This window comes from Rhinolophus hipposideros, assembly GCF_964194185.1.
Source record: "Rhinolophus hipposideros genome assembly, chromosome: 19".
Lineage (NCBI taxonomy): Eukaryota > Metazoa > Chordata > Mammalia > Chiroptera > Rhinolophidae > Rhinolophus > Rhinolophus hipposideros.
The window spans coordinates 4,678,818-4,700,308 of record NC_138065.1 but is presented as its reverse complement, the minus strand read 5'-3'; the positions used below and the strand labels follow the sequence as shown (position 1 = coordinate 4,700,308).

The window sequence follows — 21,491 nt, the reverse complement described above, 5'->3', positions numbered from 1 at the left end:
TATTATTATCATTATTATCATTATTATTATTATTAGTGTCCATAGATTTTATCTTGCACTTCACAAGTTGTGAAATTCTTGTCTTTATACAATAGTTTCAGCCCCCCAAGTCAGGGGAGATGACAGCTGTAGTAAATCTCGCGAGCTCTTTGGTCTGCAGCCACTTCTTAATGGAAAGGACTATTTCTGACCTTCAGTTCACAGCAGTTACAAATGTCATAGGCAGACCGTTTCCATCCTCCCGGCTCCCTTTCCACTCTGCTGTCTTCAGGGCCACCTTCCGGCAACTTGCCTCCTTGTAGATAAGTGAATGCCGCTGGGGTGTGACTGCAGGGCACTGAAAGGTCCCTGACCTAAAATATCTTCTGTGCCCCTGTGGGCTGGGCATTTCATCACCTGCACTGTACTCTGAGGTCAGAGCAAAGGGGCTTCCCGCTCCAAATCCATGACTATAAATATGCCTCTTGGTTAGGACTGTGTGTCACCCACAGTCCCTAGATAAACCACCCCTCCTGGGAGGGAGGCATTCACCTGTTATCTTCCCATGCTCTTTAAAAACACAGGACCAAGCAAGACTGAGAGTGTTCTAAGGAGAGGCAAAACTTGAGGCCTACAGACAAACCTGATCTTGGTGTCTAAAAGTTTTGTTGTTGTTGTTGTAGTGACTTTTCAATATCTTAAAAACAGTATTTTATCACTTCTCTTGAAAAACAAAATTAGAAAAATAAAAGCACTAGTAACATTGTCCTGCATTGCCACAAAATCACAGGGATCTCGGGTGTCCCCAGCCAGCTTACCCACCTGCCTATGCACCTCTGAGCTTGATTGGAAAAGCCTGGAGAGCAAGCCTGGGCACTGGGACTCATTTGTCTGTTCTATAACATTCCAATTCAAATATTTCTTTTAACCCTACACATCCACAAAAAAAAACAAAACACAAATGCAATCTATAAAAAGGGATTTACTGAGGAAACAAAATATGCACATTAAACTTCAAATGAGGATCCAGTTCTTGCATTTTAAAAGCCTTTTATAGTTTCACTTTCCTCATCTCTTAGAGATAACATTTGCTTCTGTTGAGTCCAGTATTTATGTCCCCATGGCTGTCTGTCCCCAGCTAGCCCCAGCTCCTAGAGGCCAGAGATTATAATCTAACTGTGGCCTCACCACCAAGTACCAAAGGTGCTCACTGTTAGTTGGGTGGGAGCATCTGAGACCCTGTTATTTTATGGGGATGCAGAACAACGTTGCTTAGAACTTCTATTTTTATGTCTTTATTTTTATTTTTTTTTTAATTTTATTGGGGAACAGTGTGTTTCTCCAGGGCCCATCAGCTCCTACTCGTTGTCCTTCAATCTGGTTGTGGAGGGTGCAACTCACTGGCCCATGTGGGAATCCAACCAGCAACCCTGTTGTTCAGAGCTCCTGCTCTAACCAACTGAGCCCTCCGGCCACCCTTATGTCTTTATTTTTTAAAGAGAAGTTATACAATATCCTGGTTTTAAAATATTGACAAGTCACTGAACAAAACAAAAGCTTTGGAAACCCTTGTGCACTGTTGGTGGGATTGCAGATTGGTGCAGCCACTATGGAAAACAGTATGGAGGTATCTCAAAAATCTGAAAATGGAACTACCTTATGATCCAGTAATTCCACTCCTAGGTATCTATCCGGAGAGATCCAAAACTCCAATTCAAAAATCTTTATGCACTCCTATGTTTATTGCAGCACTATACACAATAGCCAAGACATGGAAACAACTGAAATGTCCATTGGTAGATGACTGGATTCAGAAACTGTGGTACATTTATACAATGGAGTATTACGCAGCCATAAAGAAGAAAGAAATCTTACCATTTGCAACAACATGGATGGACCTAGAGAACATTATGTTAAGTGAAATAAGTCAGACAGAGAAAGACAAATACCATATGATCTCACTTATATGTGGAATCTAAAGAAAAGAACAAGTGGATGAACTAATCAAAAACAATTTTGGAGACAAAGAGGAAAAACTGAGGGTTGCTAGACAGGCGGGGGTGGGGGGGAGGATAAGTGGGACGGTGAGGGGATTAGAAAACAGTTGGTAACCACAAGATGGCCACAGGGGTTTTGAAAATTAATTTGGGGAACATAATCAATAATGTAAAAAAAAAAAAAAAAGCTTTGGCATACTGAGTAGACCCGAAAATACAGGACTGTGGCTCGTGAGTAAATGGCAGATAAAAATTTTAAAATAGTGACCATTTATTAGCTACTCTATGCCAGCCATTGTATATGTATTATTTATTTTTAAACGTAACTAATAACATAACACTTATGGTTACAAATTCAAACAACGCATAAACATACAGTGTAAAGAGCAAAGCCCGTTTTTTCCCTCCCCAACCCCGCCCCTCTCCTCAGCTGTGGCCACACAGTCCGAGTTTGGGGTGCATTCTTCCGAATATGAACGGACATAGACATATTTCCAAGCTTACTATATATATATATATATATATATATATATATATATATATATATATATATATATATATATATCCAGATTAGCCCCATTTTACAGATGAGGAAACTGCAGCCCAGAAGGGTCCCCAGAGTTGGCAGGTAAGTACTCGAGTTGACATTCAAATCCATATCGTGACTCCTGAGTCAGCGCATCTGTCCCACTGCGCCCCGTGCCCCGTGTATAACATTTTATGGGTGAAGAAACCCAGGCTCATCTAGAGGTCCCTGAGCCATCAGCAGCGCACGATGGAATTGGAAGAGACAGGGCTGCCCGGGCTAGCGCGAGAGGCTGCGTGAAGGAGAGCGCCTTGACCCACGCGGGTCTGGGGTCGCGCGGGACCATCCCAGCCGGGTACGCAGCCCCGACCTGGAGCTCGGACTCGCCCGCGTCACTCCGGGACAGGCGCCACCAAACTCCTCGGCCCGGCGCTCGCACCACCCACCCGGAGCCGATCCCGAGGCCGGGGTCCCGGGGTCCCGAACGCCAGCGGGCCCAGCACACGGGCCCAAGGGCAGTGCCCGGCCGACGGCCGCCTCCGAACCGGCGGGGACCGTCCCGCTTTCGCCCCCTCGAGCCGTCGGCAGGCGCCCCGCATGCAGGGGTGGCCAAGGCCCGCAGCCCCGGGTGGGTGGCCCTGGCGAGGAGGGTTTGGGGGTGGCCCGCCCCCACCCGGGGGCCGCGGAGGGGCGCTGGCTGGGCGCGTGGCGGGCGGGGCGGGGGCGGGGCGGGGGCGGAGCCGCGGCCGGAGGCGGCAGTGTCCCGAGCCGGGCTCAGGGGCCGCAGTGGCCGCCGCGGAGTCAGGCTGACTCGAGAGAGCGCCCGGGCGCAGAGGGGTTAACGGGCCGCCGGGGCCGCGCAGAGCAGGTACAGACCCTCCCTGGGACCCCCGGCCCCGGCGCCCTCTCTCCCGGGTCCCGTTAGGCCACCCGCCCCGCGCGCCCGCGCCGCCCCCGCTCCTTGCGCCCCAGGTCGCGCCATAGCCACGACCCCGGCCCCTGCTCTTACAGCCTCGGAAGATCTTCCAGTCCCTGGGGTCGAATTCCTGGGGAGGGGGCTCTGATCCCGTGGAAGTCTGTCCCTGTCATCTGGGAGGAGAATCAGCCAAAATTCCTACTAAGTCACATAGTCAAGTTGGAAAACATACCTAGGACCTCCCCGCACGCGCCGGCGCCTCCTGCTCTCCCCTGGAGGATGTGCCCCGCCACCCGCGTGGCTCCTTGAGTTGGGGGACAGGGGCGCTGAGAGGGCAACAGGTGGGTGCCGGTGATCCGGGCTCAGCCTGATGAGTAGAAGGAAAGACACCTGTTGGGATGGTCCTCCAGGACCCAGGAGTGGAGGGCACAGTGAGGACCAAGGAGTCCTACCCAAGATAGGGACTCTCTCCAGCAGCCAGCCAGAAACATGTCGTCCAGCCCTTGCCCCAGCAGGGCCACCTATTTCCCAGAGGTGGGTCCCTCTGGGGGTGAAGGGGTTAGCCCTGCCCATGTCTCTCCTCCTTGATCTTCACTGGCCACTACGGAGGTGTGGCCAGGAGGAGCCCAGGTTTGTCCTGACCAGTGTCCAGCCTGGCACTGGTGACCACTTCTGACCTCTCCTTTCCTCACCCTGGGCAATGAGAGACACCAGATGAGAGACATGACAAGGGGTGAGAAGCACAAAATGTGTCTTGTTTCCACACTGGAGAGGGTGTCGGCCCCCTGCCTAGCTGTGCAGGGGGGCTGGGGTAGGACTTTTCCAGAGAGAGAGCCAGGCCTGGCCCGGGCCCCAGGAGCTCACGTCACCCCCACCCCCCACCCCTCACTTCTCCAGGGAACTGCCAAAGCCAAGCCCAGCTCAGGACAGGATTATGTGTACTGGGTAGACCCATGGAGAAACAGCAAGATACAGACCTGGGGAAGCAGCAAGGGCGTGGCGAGGGGACCCCAGCAGCAGAGAAAGGGCCAGCGCCCCCTTCCACCTCAAGTGATTGAGCCAGGCAGAGAGTGGACGGTTTGGGTGGAACTTTGGCCTTTCTCTGGAGCCCCTACACCCCCCCATCAGGGTGGGGTTGCTACCTCAGTGGTCAGCCCAGCCAGGGGAAGGCAAAGCCATCAGCAACCCCCTCCCCAACCGCAAGCAGCTGGGGTGACCCTGTGGGTCAGGTTCAACCACTGTCTTCCTGCCCTGAAATTCCCAAGTCCTGGGGTCTCAGGGAGGGGAGTGGGGCTGAGCGTTGCTATCCCCAAGCACATTCCTGCGCTTCCCTCTGTCATTTTCCGGCCCCTGGGCTGGCCCACCTCGGCACTGGCTCCCTGGACTCCTTTCCCGGGTGCCTTTCAGATCCAACAGAAACATTTTTTTTTTCCTGGAAAGCAGAACTAATGGATGAAAGTGGGGGTGGGAAGGGCTGGTATTGAGCAGGAGGGGCTGGAGGGTAAGGGGAAGCAGTGGGCGAATCGGGCTGTGAGACCAGGGGAGGGTTCCAAGTGCCACTTCCCCGACTGATCCACGCTAGACTTCAGGATGGACTTCTAGACTCTTCAGAATGCGAGGCCTGTGGTTGGGGAGCAATGGCAGCTCTAGCTACATCTCTCCTTCCAGGTACCCCCAGTCCATCACAGTGGCACCTGAAATAAGCCCTCGTTGAACCAAGGCTGGACGCTGGCCCCTAAAGGGAGGTTAAATCGCAGTGGGCAAATCACCTGCTTCTCTAGAGATTAAGCATCAGCCCACTAGTTTATCCCTTGGCTAAAAAAGTGATGGAAGCACTTTTGTGATGCCTGAGTGTTCCAGAGGAGCTTAGCTCAGGGAAGAAAAGGCTGAGAGGCAGCTAGGCAAAAGAAGGCCCAAGGGGCTTCTTGTCAGCTCCTCGAGGGGGCGAGGGGGCGTCTGGCATGTCCTTCCCTGGAGCCTCCTTCTTCCTCCTCGCAGGTCTTCCGGGAGAGCAGGGCGGGAGAGGGGGCCAGATGAAAACCATCCTAAGAAAGATGCCTGTGCCTGAGCTGGCCTACCTGGATTAGGGAGAAGCTGAGAAGTCCCTACAGGACCAAGGGGAGGGGACTGAGCTTGAGACTCCCACCCTTTAGCCTCAGCAGCTGGACAAGGGCCGCGTCCCTCTCACGCTAGCCCTTAGAATCCTAAGGGGTGGGCCAGGCTTCCCCTACCCCACCCTCCTCACTCCGAGATGTCCTTCCTTCTGAGGAGTCACCCCTCCCAACCCCCAGCTTTCTGGAGACGAGGGGTAATCACCAGGCTTTGGTCCCTGCAGAGCACACCCCTCCACGTCCAGATGCTGGAGTAGTGTGTTTACTTCTGGTCCCCTCCTCCCCTGCCCGAAACAGTCAAGGAGGAGCGATGGAGAAGTTGGTGGACAGGTAAGAGGTGGGTTGCCAGGGTGAAGGGATGGCTCTGACACTGGAAGCAAGGGAAAGGAGATCACTGGGAGGGGCAGGGGTGGGGGGAAGTGATGAGTAACTTCTGCTTCCTGAGAAGTTGGCATCAGGATGTGGGGAGCCTGCTGGGGGTGAGGGGCCATGTGGTAACACCAGCTCTGGCTCCTGGCCGATGGCTGACGTCCTCCCTCTGCCCTTCTTTCGTAGGCCTCGGTTGTGTCTGATGCTGCTTCTGTCCCTCCCTCGGCTCTGCCTGGATCAGGAGGTGAGCCAGGGACCAGAGGCTGGGACCCTTTCACCTTCCCTGACCTCCCATTCTACTTTTCCAGGCCATGCCTCCATTTTCCACAGCCGCTGATGAGCCCTGGCCCCTTTCTCTCACACTTGGCCGTCCCCAGCCTCCCCTGCTCCCCAACCCTCTAACTTCAAGTCCAACCTCTGCTACTGCCTGTGACCTTGAGCTGGTTACAACCTCCCTGAGCCTTGAGCATTAGACTACAGTCTCTGTATGGCTTCCTCTAAAATCATTCTAATTTTGTCTGACCTTTTTGTCTACATAGGTGTTGTCTGGACACGCTCTTCAGACACCCCCTGAGGAGGGCCCAGGCCCTGAGGGCGTCTGGGGTCCTTGGGACCAGTGGGCCTCTTGCTCCCAGCCCTGTGGGGTGGGGGTGCAGCGCAGGACCCGGACATGTCAGCTGCCTACAGCTCAGCTCCCCCAGGGCCTACCCCTCCCTCCCCGGCCCCCAAGACATCCAGAAACCCTGCTTCCCCGGAGTCAGGGCCCCAGACCCCAGACTTCCCGAGAAGCCCTCCCCCTGTACAGGCCACAGCCCCGGGGAAGAGGTGGCCCACTTCGAGGTTCTACTTCCCCATTAGGGAGAGAGGAGGCCCAGGAGATTCAAGGAGCCAGGAGGTGAGGGGTGGGGCTTTGAGGGAGGGGGCAGACCTTAGGCAAGGGGTGAAGCTTGGGATAGAGGAAAGGGGAGAAAAGACACGTGGTTTAGGGGGGCTTATCTCTGGTGCTAGGAAGTGGACTGGAGAGGGAGGGTGGAAGATGACCTGAGCTGTGAATCCATGTCTGCAACTCTTCAGGTCCCGGGTTCGAGACCCCATCAAGCCAGGAATGTTTGGTTATGGAAGAGTGCCCTTTGCTTTGCCACTCCATCGGAACCGCAGGCACCCAGGGAGACTGCCCAGATCTGAGCTGTCCCCGACCTCAGAGCTTCCAGCCCTGACTCCAGGAGCAGAGCCGTCCTCTGCAAAGCACACCCCTCAAATTCAGTTCCTTCCTACGGAACTGTCTGCCCACACTCTGTCCTCCCCAGCACAGGCCCCAGGCCCTGAAGCTGCTCAGACAGAAGTGCCCTCTAGAATCAGGCCTGCCCCCACAGGGCCCCACCCTGGAACCCAGGCGTCTGGCAGAGAGCACCCCTTGCCCACCCCCTCCCCAGGAGAAATTGGCTCCTTCCACATGTCCCCTCAGCCAAGAATGTCTAGTTCCCAAGGTTGGGCCAGTCCCCAGGTGGCAGAGAGACACCTTAATCCTCTCCTTTCTGTGCCTCGGGGCAGAGGCCAGCAGAGCCGGGAGCCCTGGAGACCTGGGGGGATTCTTCAGCGGTCCATCATGGAGTCTGCCCCTCGCCACCCGGATGGCTGGTTGCCTCTGCTGAGGCCTGACCCCCACTCCAGCTCCCAGTGGAGCCTGTTTGCTCCCAGTAGCCCCATCCCAAGGTGTTCTGGGGAGAGAGAGCAGCTGAGAGCCTGCAGCCAAGCGGTGAGTTCTTCCTTGGACCCCTCCCCCTTCCATGTCTGCTTCCCTGACCCTGAGTCTGGGTCCTCAGCTTGTCAGATCTGGACCTGAGCGAGCGGGGCCTTGGCCTTTGACCTCTTCAGGATAGGGGCTTTGGAGCTCTTCCAGAGACCTGACTTCCTCCCTACTCCCCAAATCCAGCCCTGACCCACACCCCCATTTTCCTCCCCAGCTTTGACTCCTCTGTATCCCCCCACCTCAGCCCTGCCCCCCTGAGCAGCCAGACCCCCGGGCCCTGCAGTGTGCAGCCTTTGACCCCCAGGAGTTCATGGGCCAGCTGTACCAGTGGGAACCCTTCACAGAAGGTGAGGTTTCTAGCCTACCCCCTGGAAGGGGGGGCTTAAGATTGGCGATGATGGGATAGGAGACAGCAACCCCTCTGTTTCTCCTCTGTAGACCCTCGTGTTTCTCCTCTGTGTCAAATTCCTTTCTTATTTCCCAGGGCTGGGGTGAAGAGACAGGACAGGCCCCGAAAGGGCAGGGGGGTTTCAGACAGTGTCGGCAGAGGGGTCAGGCTGGGAGAGGATGTGTCCAGACGTCCAGACGTGCCCTTTGGCTGGCTTTCTCTGGGAAGAAGTCCATCCCGGATGTGGAGTAGACGTGGCATGAGAGGGGCACAGCGGAGAGATCCTGCCCAGTGGTGACGGCGGGAGCGGGGGGTACGCCATGGATCCTGGGTGGCTCCCAAGTTACCATCCACTTGATTTTCAGCCTTTGTCAATGTGCCACCAAGACAACCATTCATGAGCACTGAACTCACATAATCAAAGGTTTCCGGTATCTTCTCTGTCAGAGTTCACAACCCTGGTCTCAGTAACCTCAGTTGACCTGACCCAACTCCTTTGTGACCCTCAAACAAACCTTTGAGGGGACAGAATCGTCTTGTTCCCTTGGTCCACAGTGACCTAAGCCACCTCAGCATGCCCCATAGCTAATACAAGCCAAGCTCCTTCCGGGGCCTTGGGGCCTTTCCCAGTGACCCTCCCAATCCCACCCAGCTAACTACTCTCCTACCCTGTCTCTTAGTTCAGGGCTCCCAACGCTGTGAACTGAACTGTCGTCCCCGTGGCTTCCGCTTCTATGTCCGTCACACTGAAAAGGTCCAGGATGGGACGCTGTGTCAGCCAGGAGCCCTAGACATCTGTGTGGCTGGACGCTGTCTGGTGAGGGAGGATGGGGTGTACACAAACACACACACACACACACACAGAGACACACACAGAGACACACACATAGTTTCCTTGTTCATCATAACAACAAAACATTAGACTGAGATTGCAAAGAGGGACATTCTCACCTGCCACACTGAGCAGAGCAGAGCCAAGAGGTGAACTGCAGGAAGGCTCCCCTCAGGCACATTCAGGCTTCCCTGAGGCCTGCTGGGAGTGGGGATGGGGCTGACAGAAACACATTCTTACTTGTGGTGCAAAGATCAAGATACCCCGTGAGCTGAATCTGAAGGGTCCCTAGAGGACCAGGCTGGGGTGTGAGGGCATCTGGCATCCAGCGGCCCCTGCCTCATCCCTCTTTTCCCCAGAGCCCGGGCTGTGACGGGATCCTCGGCTCTGGCAGGCGTCCAGATGCCTGTGGAGTCTGTGGGGGTGATGATTCTACGTGTCGCCTCGTCTCGGGGAACCTCACCGACCGCGGGGGGCCTCTCGGCTATCAGAAGGTGCTGTGGATTCCTGCCGGAGCCTCCCGGCTCCAGATTGCCCAGCTCCGGCCCAGCTCCAACTACCTGGGTGAGCCCACCGAGCTCCCTGGGCTCCCCCAGTCTCGGGGCCCGCTCCATTCCTGGTCTCTTGGTTCTGCCCTCCACACCTCCATGCAGCACAGCAAACCAGCCCAAGGGAGGGAAGGAGGAAGCCGAGGGAGCGTGGGGTATCTGGGGCTCGGAGTGCTTAAGGAAGTGGTGGGACAGGGGGACGGTGACGGTGACGCACCTGCCTGTCCTGATCGCCCACCTCCAGCACTGCGAGGCCCTGGGGGTCGGTCCATCATCAATGGAAACTGGGCCGTGGATCCCCCTGGGTCCTACACGGCCGGCGGGACTGTCTTCCGGTACAACCGTCCTCCTCGAGAGGAGGGCACGGGGGAGAGTCTGTCAGCCGAGGGCCCCACCACCCAGCCTGTGGACGTCTATGTGAGCTTGGGGCCTGGGGGAGCGGGACTGATGGGAGGGGGGCCCTTCCCTCTGAGAGCAAAGATGGGGGGACACTCCTTGCCACCCCAAACATTCATTACCTCCTCTTTTTCTCCCCAGATGATCTTTCAGGAGGAAAACCCAGGTGTTTTTTATCAGTATGTCATCTCTTCCCCTCCTCCAAACCTGGAGAACCCAACCCCAGAGCCCCGTACCCCTCAACTCCAGCCTGGTAAGACTCTGACCCCAAGACCTAGAAGGAGGGGGTGAGGATGAAAGGGGGGCTCCGAGGCAGTGAGGACCATCCGACTTGCCTCCTTGACTCTCCCTGCAGAGATTTTGAGGGTAGAGTCCGCGCCTGCTTCAGCGCCCCGCCCCGCCCGGACCCCGGGCACCCTGCAGCGTCAGGTGCGAATCCCCCAGATGGCCGCCCCACCCCACCCCAGGACATCCCTGGGGTCTCCAACTGGATTCTGGAAGCGAGTGGGACACTCCGAGTGCTCGGCATCCTGTGGAAAAGGTGCCACTTCACACACCAGCCTATATTCCTGGCACCCTTAGCCCATGTCCCCAGCGTGGCACCCCCGATCCCAGACCCTGGATTGTGGGTCACACCTCGACCCTGTGCCAAATCCAAGCCCAGTGCCTCGGACCCCACTGACACTGGGCTCGGAGCCATCCCACCCCCCTGATTTCCCTGTCACCCCCTTCAGGTGTTTGGCACCCCCTCTTCCTCTGCATTTCTCGTGAGTCAGGAGAGGAACTGGATGAACACAGCTGTGCCGTGGGTGCCAGGCCCCCAGCCTCCCCGGAACCCTGCCATGGCCCCCCATGTCCCCCATAGTGAGTATGACCCACAGGGAGGGTTAGGGTCCTAGGGACAGTTGCTCTGGACAAACATCCTCGCTGCCCAGAGGACCTTACCTGGACGCTGCATGCAACACAAGTCCTCCTGGCTGAGAGCGAGAGAGCGTGCAGATTAGAAAGGCTGACATGACATGGACAGCATGAGCCCCACCAGGGAGCCCAGACTCCAAATGCTCAGCGTGCCCACTCTCCTCTGAGGGGTCCCCACCCCAGGCTGGGCCTCTGTCTGCACATGGCAGCCCACACATCTGTTTTGGCCATTTGTGTCACTATCTTGTCCCCACCCTGCCCATGCCCGCAGCTGGGAGACCGGCGAGTGGACATCCTGCAGCCGCTCCTGTGGCCCCGGGACCCAGCAGCGCCAGCTCCGCTGCCGGCAGGAGTTTGGGGGGGGTGGCTCGTCAGTACCTCTGGAACGCTGTGCACACCTGCCCCGGCCCAACATCACGCAGCCCTGCCAGCTGCGCCTCTGTGGCCATTGGGAGGTTCGTTCCCCCTGGAGCCAGGTGAGTGGGACTTGACAAGCTGGCTCTCCGGGCAGGGATTCTAGGGAGGTGGGCCCCAGGGAGCTGGAGCCGTGGTTTTCCAACTTCTGTGGAATCAGCAGAAACTTTTTACAAACAAGATCTCGTATGGAACCCCAATCCACAAGTCAGATAAGAGACTGAATCAGTGTTGGGGCCCACCCAGCGTCCCATGCTCACCCCACAAAGCCACGTAACCACTGAGCCAGGGATCACAAGCAGACCCTGCTTCAAAAGCCACAGAGCTGGCGGCAGGTGAGGAAGCCTGCGCCCAGCTCCGGGGACCCCTCACCCTGCAGTGTTCTGTGCGGTGCGGGCGTGGACAGAGGACCCGGCACGTTCGCTGTGTGGGAAATGACGGAGATGAAGTGAGCGAGCGGGAGTGCGTGTCAGGCCCCCCGCGGCCCCCCAGCAGAGAGGCCTGTGACATGGGGCCCTGTACCACGGCCTGGTTCCACAGCGACTGGAGCTCCAAGGTGAGCCCCACTCCCAGGACACCCTAGCACACCTTTCACACAAAACAGTTCAATAAACATTTCCTGAGAAAGCACCTACTATGTGCTAGACACTGCTGAGGCTGGGAACGCAGAAACAAGTGAGAAAAACTTCTGCTAGGGTCCTTCCCAAAGGTTCCCCTTATCTGGCTGGTACCCCAGGGACATTCCCTAACTCCAAGGGTCTGGATCCAGGACAGTCAGTCTTCAGCCCCTTTCTCGTCCCCTGATTTTCACCAGCAGCCTCCCTTCACAGAGACCCCTCTGCTCTGCTTCCCAACAGTGCTCAGCTGAGTGTGGGACAGGAATCCAGCGACGTTCTGTGGTCTGCCTCGGGAGTGGGGAGGCCCATGGGGCGGGCCGGGAGGAAGCAGCAGTAGGAGCCAGTGAGCAGAGCTGTGCCCCCGGAAGCCGCCCCTCCGACATGCGGGCCTGCAGCTTGGGGCCCTGTGAGGTGACATGGTGCTGGTACACAGGGCCCTGGGCCGAGGTGAGCTGCAAGCCTGGGAGGGGGTGCCTGCCAGTGGAGTCCCGGTGTGCAGGCGGGAGTTCCCTCTTCCCCTCGTACACCCACGCTTCTTCTCCATCAGTGCTCCTCCGATTGTGGCCCTGGCACACAGCGTAGAGATGTCATCTGTGTGTCCAAACTGGGGACTGAGTTCAACGTGACTTCTCCTAGCAACTGTTCCCACCTGCCCAGGCCTCCTGCCCTGCAGCCCTGTCAGGGGCAGGATTGCCAGGACCGATGGTTTTCTACGCCCTGGAGTCCGGTGAGTGTCTGGCTCCCTGGCTCTGCTCAGCGTGGACTCCAGGGCCGGGCAGCCTCCTGTCACTGTACTCCCTTGGTGCCCCAGGACAAGGCCAGCTGCAGTTTAACACTGGCCCACTTCCTGTACCTGGAGGACAGGTGGCCCGCTGCCCGTGGGATGTCATAATGCCCCAGGACAGTCCCCCTCACACACTCCTTTCAGAAGAGGAGGAGAAGGCCTGGGGTTCAGGAGGAGCCTGGGGCACAGACAGCAAAGGTCTGATTTGGTAGCGGGGCTCTCCCCAGTGTTCTCGCTCCTGCCAGGGTGGCGTGCAGACAAGGGAGGTCCAGTGCCTGACCGCCAACCAGACCCTCAGCGTCCAGTGCCCCCTTCACCTGCGGCCCTCCAGGAAACGACCCTGTAACAGCCAACCCTGCAGCCAGCGCCCCGGTAAAGAGCCTCCTCCCCACAACTCCCGGTAGAGCGGGCTTAGCTGAAGTGTGGGTGGAGATGAGAAAGGACCCGTGGGGGTGGGCAACACTCCTCCAGAGGATGGATCTTGGTGACTCTCGTGCCTCTGTCCCCAGATGATCAATGCAAGGACAGCTCTCCACATTGCCCCCTGGTGGTACAGGCCCGGCTTTGCGTCTATCCCTACTACACAGCCACCTGTTGCCGCTCTTGTGCCCACGTCCTGGAGCGGTCCCCCGCGAAGCCCACCTGAAATGGGTCCAGGAGACCCTCTCCTCGTGGATTCTCATGCCACCATAAGTCATCCATCAATCTGCCCTCTCTGTACCCTCTGGCTCTCCAAACTGTCCTCGTCTCACCAGGGACGTTCCCCAGGATGGTTGAAGGTGGCATGATGACTGTGGGTGTGTGATGGTGTGATGGTGTGTGTGCACACATGCCCCCAAATGTGTACCTGAGCCTGCATGCATGTGTGTGTGTGTGTGTCACGTGTCACAAGCTAAACAGACTGAGGAGGAAGGGGGAGGGGACAACGCCTGTTTCTGAGACTTTTCTAGGCTGAGAGGAAAGCAAGTCTGCAGCTCCTTAGTAGTAATCCGAGCTGCTTAGCGACTGGCCCCCATCAATCCCAACTTCGTGCCCAAAACCTCATTTCTCATGGTCAGGCCTCACATGTTCAAAACCACCCTTTTGTCCTCAGGCCCCACCTCCCTTACATAGGTCTCTCTGTCCCTACCTCTCAGAATTAATTATCTGGGGCTGGAAGTCGGCCACTGCCAGCCCTATCTGACCCCAGGGAGAGAGACGACCTCCCCAGAATAGGGACCAGCTGGGCAGAGGATGGAAAGAGAAAGGTTAGAATAAGGCAACCTAGCCCCTGCTCCCGCTCCCCACCTCCTGAAATGGTTCCCACCCCAGAACTAATTTATTTTTTATTAAAGATGATTATGACAAATAAGAAACAGGCTCTTTATTGTCCTCGTGAGAACCCGGCCCTATGGGCCGCCTAAGCAAGCAGTGTGTGGTCAGAATGAAGGGCATGAAGGAGAGCAGCACTCAGAGCCCAGGCCGAGAGAGTTTGGGCGGAGAAAGGCTAATGAGTGAGCCCCAATCACCTGACAGGGAAGGGAGAGGATCCTGGCCGCTGTGAACCCTGCAGGTTGGTCACTGACCACTAGAGGGCACCACTTCTTGCAGTTTAGGTACGGAGTTGGGAATCCTGAGCGGAGGGAAGACTTCCTGGTCCACGGCGGGTCTCTTGGTAGGCTGCGTCTTTCTGTAAAGTCTCTAGGAATCTGGCAGCACTTCTTACAGCTTGGGGCTGAGCTGAATGTTCTTCTGACCCTTTTCAGGGGTCCTTTTTCCTGTTCCCTTTCTTTGGCCCCGCCTTCCTGCCTCCCCCATCCTTTCTGCTATTACCCATTTCCCTACTAAGCTGTTGGTTTATGGCTTTTCAGAGGGTGGGGGGAAGGGAAGTGGTTTCCGCCTCTGCTTCCCTCAGCGAACCGGCTGGAGGAGGAGCCTGGCCTGGCTCTGGGGGACTTGGGCGGAGTCAAGGCAGTACTGGATGTCCTGCCAAAGGAACATTCTTCAGAGACGTCTCACCCTCGTCTCCTCCCTCCCGCCTCCCCCACCCAGTTCGTCTGTCAAGGTAAATAGCTTGCAGGAGGTGGTGTACGAGTGGGCAGCCTTCTCCATACGGACTCTCCCTGACCCGGACAATTCTGAGGGCCAATCCAGACGCCACCTCTGGACGCTGGACTTCCCGGGGGTCCCTGTGCCTAGGAAAGGGTCAGAGCAACAGAATCAGACTCCTCTCCCCATTGGAAACATCCCCACCCTCGCCCTCTCTGCACCTCCACGGTCTGGCCCAGGAAGACCATTAATAAAGGCCTGCAGAAACAGTTGGACTCAGTGGTGCTATTTCCTGAGCACACCCTGTCCCTGGGAAGGACGAGGACTGGCCTACTCTGGCAGCTCCTTCCGGTCACACTGTGGCCCTGGGAGTTAGGCTGTCCCTGGGCAGGAAGGGGCCGAGAAAGACGACCTTGAACTACACCTTGAGAGTGGGTGAGAAGGAGGCAAAACAGAATAGAGAGAATGGAAAATGAAACTGACTTGTAGCCCAGAGCAAGGAGGCAGTTAGGAACAGGTACAAGGGAACCCCATCGGCCTGGGTGCCCCTGTTCAGCCTAAACTGGAACACTATAGAGACATGTTAGGCTGGCCCGGTGGCTCAGGTGATTGGAGTGCCATGCTCCTAAAGGTGAAGGTCTCTGGTTCCATTCCCACTTGGGCCAGGTGAGCTTCACCCTCTACAGCTAAGTCTGAACGACAGCTCTCCCTAGAGCTGGGCTGCTGAGTGCTGCCATGGGTGGCGAGTGGCCAGTGTGAGTGGCCAGCATGAGCACTCGTTGCAGCTGGCGAGAGCTGTGTCCTACACAACTAGACGGAGAAACAACGGGGAAGGCAGGGGAGAGGCGGGATGACCCATCCTAATCAGACCTGCTCTTTGGGCCGGCCCGGTGGCTCAGGTGGTTGGAGCGCCGTGCTCCTAAAGCTGAAGGCTGCGGGTTCAGTTCCCACAAGCTAAGACTGTGAACAACAGCTCTCCCTGGAGCTGGGCTACTGTGTGCTGCCATGAGTAGCCAGTGGCCAGTGTTGAGTGGCCGGCAGCCGGCATTGGCCGGCAGCCAGCGAGAGCGGCTGTGTGCTGCCTATGAGCGGCCGGTGGCCAGAGTGGCTGGCATGAGTGGCCGGCATGAGTGGCCGTCTCAGCCAGCGAGAGCTGTGTTCTATACAATTAGACTGAAAACAATGGGGAAGGAGGAGGGAGGATGACCCATCCTAATCAAACCCTGACCTGCCGGGTGGCTCAGGTGGTTGGAACGCCCTAGGTCTCGGGTTCCCACATGAGTTGCGCCCTCTACAGTTAAGATTGTGAACAGATTGTGAACAACAGCGGCTTGAACTGGGGAGGGGGGAGAAAAGGGGGAAAAAAAGAGAGGCGTTCTTCTGGTGAACATGTAAAGGCGTCAAAGATGTGGGGGACCAGGGAAGTGAGACCTGAGACAGCCCAACATATACTGATGGCTGAAGGCGAGGGAGAGGTGTTGGTAAACAGCTGGGGCCCTCCCAGCGATTCCTGGAAGCCTGTGGGCTGGGCTGGGCGGTGCCCAGCTCAGCTGACTTCCCCCAAAGTTTCCCCTCCCTCTCAAGGCTGTTGCTGGGCAGGTTTAGAGTTCAGCCTGAGCCTGAGGACCAATCACAGGTGGGAAATGCCGCCACAGCCCCCCTTAGGGCTCCCCCAGCGTCAGCACCGTCTTTCTCCTTCTGATAGCCACTGAGCTCCAGGCCCTGACTTCTCGGGAAGGACGCCGGCTTTCACCTGGGGGTTGCCCCCTTCCCCCTCTCATTTTAAAGTTAGGACTAGTGCAGGATTCTTTCCTCTGAGGTCAGTGTGGAAATTTTCAAGAAAAGGAACTTGACCGCAAGCAACCCCTTTTCCTGGCCCCTTAGAGGGGAGTAGTACGGCCAGACAGCTCTCTGTTGACCTCTGAAGCCCTCTGGAGGGACTTGGGAGACAGGAATCTGCAAATCAAGGTCAGGGAGGTGTGGTGGAGGGGTCCTGAGGTCTGGTGCGCTGGGAGGCCTCAGGAAGGACTGAGGAAGTGCACCCCTGAGAACTGAGGTGGGGGTGGGGTGGTGAGAGGAACCATCTCGATCAGCAGGAGAGATGAAGCATGCAGGTCAGCAAATTGCTGAGGGCTCCGCTTCATTTCCGGGTGCTTGCACGGGGGTCAGTGTATTTGTGAACTTGTGAGGTCTCAGTTCAGCTGGGTCGGAATTCCTCCCCCTCCCCCTCCCAGCTTCCCCCGGATAATTACCCAACCAATTAAGCTGCAGCCTTCGGACTAAATTTAGCTCCTAGACCCCACCCCCTTGGGCCTCCCTGTGAGCAGGTGCTCACAGCTGCAGGGCTGGGTCCGAGACTGTCACTGTCGCCTCCATTGTCCAGATTCAGCCTTTCTGGTGACTAGGAGTGGAGCACAGCACCAGAACTCAAGTTGCTGTGTCTCAACCTAAAGCACTGTCAGAAGCTCCTTGGAGGAGAACTATGGTTGGAGGACCTAGGCAGACCTGGAGGGAGAGCCATGGGAGGGCACAGCGTAGAGAACCAAATGCCAGCACCACATCCTCTTTCATTTCTTACTTTTCCCTTCTCCCCAGTTTTACAGACAGATACTTCATTTTAACTGAACAGCCTCCCCACGGAAGTGAACTGAATCAGGGAGACCTCTCCTCTCAACCATGGAGAATCATGCAAGACTAGAGATTGTAGTGTGGGGCTGTGTGTGTGGTGGGGGTGAGGGTTCCACCCTTTCTTCTACTCATATGACCCAGTCAGCTGGGTGGGGAAGTTAGAGCCCAGGGGGCTTATTTGTCAGGCAGGTGTCACCTTTAAAGGGTGGGAGGCACCTTGTACAGGAAGTAGAAAGCCTCAGGAAAGTACCTAAGTTTAAGTTTGTCAACAAGAGTGATATTTGTGTTAACCTCAAACTAGATAGCACAAATCATGAATCTGACTTTGGGCCCCTTGGCCCAGGAGACCAGGAGGCTCAAAAGGAGGGTTTCAGAGCTGAGGTCTGAAGGTAGAAAGGATTTGAGGGAGGGATGTGTAAGACTAGTCCAAACAAGGTGTACGTGAGCCATGGCAGTCAGACCACTCAGCTGGAGGGGAAGGGCAGGGAAAGCCAGGAACCAGACAGACCAGAGCATTTTCTTAGCGAGCACCAAAGGACGGTGCAGTTTGGCCTGGGAAACAATCTTGGTACTTAGGAGGATGGGTTCCATATTAGGAAGGTCCCTGGTCAGGGTTAGAATGTGTGTGTTTATTCTTCTGAGCCCTGCCTGGCTCTCTTGATGAGAGCTCTATAGAACTTTGAGTGAGGAGGAAAAGAAAGTGGGGGAAAGAGTGTGGGGTTACTCATAAAAAGGAACAGACTGTGTCCCTGGGATCCCTAGGCTAAAAGGCAGGATGGGGGAGACAGAGTACCCTTTCTTTCTTTCATCTCTTCCCCCCCACCCCTCCTCACCTCCCACTACTGATTCTTGGTTGCCTGCGGCTTCCATCACATAGTGAAGCTCCTTTTTAGCTCTAGTACAGGAGTGAGCAATCTTTTTCTTCAAAGGGCCACCGGGTGAGTAACTCAAATAGCATACAACAGATTAACAGGAAAAAAATAAAATTTTAATACGTGCTGCGCATGGGGAATTCACGTAAGCACAAAAATTCCAAAGAAGGCAAAAATTCAAAGTGAGGCAAAATGAGGTCTATCTGTCATTTTGGACTAAGGAGGGGGTGGTGGGTGACGGAGACCAAAGTTTTGTCACCCCAAAATATGCCTTTTGGGATATTGATTTTAAGCTGGTTTTTAAGAAACGAAAGACTCCCCCAAAACTTGACTTTTCCCCCTAACTGCCTAAAAGTCCATCCGGTAATAAATTTTGGACGTTTTCTCCTGTTAATCTGCTGTCTCTGTTAACTGGATTAGTAGCTCACCAGAAGAATTTAGAAAGGTGGGAGGAAAATGATTTCTTGAGCTCCCACCTGGGCAACTCACAGGTGGATGAGAAAGAGCAACTATTTGGTAAACAAATACTTGCAGGCCACCCAGACAGAATGGGACCAAAGAGGAATCTAGCAAACAGGTATTTGCTTGGATTCCCCCAGTCTGCCACACTTATGCTTCCTGAGGCTAGTTATCTATCTGTATCTCTTTAGACAGATAGGGGGGAGGTGAAAAAACTCTTCCTGAGTTTGTTGATTTCTTTGTTCTGTTATTCAGTTTCACTCCCATAGGCTACCCTCTATCAAAACACTGTTAAAGTGACCCAGAACTTGAATGGTGTTCAGTGTTGTTGTTTTTATATATATATTATGAGTTTCAGGTGCACAAAACAAAGTAATACTTAGACGTTTATCATTTATATCCCTCACACTGTGGACCCCCTCCCCCCAGTGTTGTTTTTAAATGCAATTCATGACTTTTGAGCATTTTAGGAAAATCCTGTCTTCAATTTTATTTTTCACCCCAAAGTTGCAAGGAATTAAAAATACTTTCACGTGTATTCAGTATTTGGGTCCAAGTATGTCACGAAAACAAATATACTTGTTCTTTGTTTAAGGTACACTGTCGTGGCAAACATACGCTTATGTATTACTAATTGAGTCATAGTTTTTTTTTTCCCTAGGACAAACTTTGTCAGAGTTGTGTGTTATGTTAATATGTTCTGTACTTAAAAGCAGTACAGCTGCATTTCTTTTAAAAAGAATCTAAATCAGGGATTGCTTCTGAATCCTTATTCCACATCAGTTTTTCTTTCATTCACGTGCACTGATGTCACCTTCATGGCTCAGGATAGGGAAAGAAAGATGCAGGTGTCCATCCTGGTTCAGACCTGACCCAAACTTGGAGGTGGGGGGAAGGGGCAAGGAAGCAGGTAATCTGCCTCTCCTCCCCACCTCCCCAGGCTCCTCTGTAGTGTGGTTCCTTGAAGCTGAAAACAGACACCTCATTTCAAAACACAAACCGAGACAAAACCTCATTTCAACACTAAGTTCTTCCCCTCTGTTTCTCTATTGGCCTTCTGAGGGATTTCTGAGAAATGAGAAATGTCACCTCCCACAGTCTCAATCTACAGTTTTGTTTTTTCAAATGAGGAAAAGGAGAGGGTTAGTGGAAAGGAGATGCTTAAGCATACAGTATTAATCCAAAACTTAAAGAGAAATGTGCTTTCCATCAGTGGATGTGGGCCCCACCTTGCCTTAGATCTGGACTTTCAGGGTCTAAGGAAATAAACAAGCTATCCTCCCAGGAAATTTCAGTAACAAGCAGTGAAACCTAACAGCTGCTCCTTGCAGGAGCCCAGCTGTCTCCCTATCCCCCCCACACCACGGAGGTTGGAGGTTCAGAGGTGGGTAGGAACAGCTCCAGGCAACCTCAGGAATAGAGGTGTGAGCTAAGGATGGAATGCAAGAGAGATCTGAGCACAGAAATTTAGGAATAAAATGCATTATAAAAGCGATGTTTCTTAGGGAAAAGCCCCATCTCCCCTGCCACCCACCCCAAATCTGAACACCTCAGTCATACTAGCCTGGTAGGGGAGACTATGAAATGTGTAGCCATGTTTTCGAAACCAGCTCCTCTGCTAGACAAGAAAATTACCTTTTTTTTAGGGGCACAGAATTGAAAGGTTTCTTAATCACAATAAAACGGAAAACTCATCGAATCCAGGATGAAACCCAACGGTTAAACATTCTTTTCCTTGTCTGTGTCCTTGGCTCCCTTTCCCAGCACACCTTGTCCCAGGCTAGCTTGAATAAACATACATGTGACCACACGAGGGCGGGAAGAAAACCGAGTGGGGGTGGTGAAATTCTGAATGGAATGCAGCCCCAGCTAGTTAGGGGCCGGAGCTGAGACCTCTGGCACTGGCTGTGGGTTTATACAGGCAGCCAAGCCAAAACAATGACCTCACGGGCGGCAAGAATGCAGCCCGTGGGGAAGTCTGGGCAGTCAGAGCAGACTGGTTTTTTGAACCAGGATGGGAATAGCTGTGAGAGAGTCTCCCACGGGAACAGGATAAGGGAGAGAAAAGCCGCCCTTCAGTATTTGGGTGTCCAGTTAAATAACTGTGTGTTTGGGGGTGCTGCTGTCAGTCCTATTCTCAAACCCTCGTTTCCTTCCCCTGGTAATGAGAACCGGGGTGCGGTCAGATGATCATCACGGCGGGTGATGGGTGAGATCACGTGTGAGTGACCAACCTATTCGAAGGGGTGATCTTAAGACAACTTGACTCAAAACTGGTCTGCCAGGGCCAACTCCTGCTCTCCAGATCCAGTGGTGGCTGTCATGCTGAGATTGTGTTCAGGGTCACCATTTTAACACGATAGAGGAAACAATCAATGAAGTCTGTCTTCTTTCTCAAATAAACGCAGAGCACCCAGCTGCGTCATCTACACCAGTCAAACCTCTAAGACCAGAGATTCTTTTTTCCTACCAGTGTTTTCCAGTATTTTTATGTAAGACCCCCAGTGGAAGAAACTGAAGAGATGCTCTGTGCACTGGCCATGCCCCCGTGAAGGGGACGAAGGCAGGAAGGAAAGACGAAATGGTAAGACAAAAGTGATCTGCAAACCCTCCCTCCCCCAGAAATTTTTTTCCATCTCCCTTCTTTTGTGCGTGTCAGTTTATACTCATTCTTTTAAGATCCAGTCACAGATGGTTTTTTCAAAGCCTTCTGGACCACCTTCTGCTTCCAGAAGTTGTGGCTCTGTGCACCATATCCTATTACCTTCGTCCGCCGTTGTCCTTCCCGGACTGGTGAGCTTTAACGTTTTGCCACAATGGAGTTCTGATTCTAAGAGTTCACTATGCACAAACCCGTTAGGATGTATCTCCCAAGAACATTCTCTCATGTGACCATAAAATCAACCTTCTCCAGAAATTGAACACTGATCCAATGCTAACGATAAAATTTCCCCAATTG

General features: G+C 54.6%; 1 protein-coding gene across 2 annotated transcripts; it reads left to right on the top strand.

Moving 5' to 3' along the window:
* Positions 1–3,244: 3,244 nt before the first annotated feature.
* ADAMTSL4 (ADAMTS like 4) lies at positions 3,245–13,891 on the top strand. Of its 2 annotated transcripts, none has more exons than XM_081024775.1 (18): positions 3,245–3,370; positions 5,754–5,859; positions 6,085–6,142; positions 6,438–6,793; positions 6,973–7,654; positions 7,893–7,995; positions 8,717–8,853; positions 9,228–9,432; positions 9,661–9,833; positions 9,954–10,065; positions 10,168–10,353; positions 10,547–10,676; positions 11,002–11,206; positions 11,524–11,700; positions 12,002–12,208; positions 12,309–12,488; positions 12,773–12,917; positions 13,055–13,891. In XM_081024775.1, exons 2-18 carry the CDS (start codon positions 5,840–5,842, stop codon positions 13,189–13,191), a joined length of 3,213 nt encoding a protein of 1,070 aa, XP_080880901.1. In that variant the 5' UTR covers positions 3,245–3,370; positions 5,754–5,839; the 3' UTR covers positions 13,192–13,891. The 2 variants fall into 2 exon arrangements, with proteins under 2 accessions (XP_080880901.1, XP_080880902.1); XM_081024776.1 differs by having other exon boundaries at positions 3,263–3,370; positions 12,791–12,917; positions 13,055–13,890.
* Positions 13,892–21,491: the final 7,600 nt, after the last annotated feature.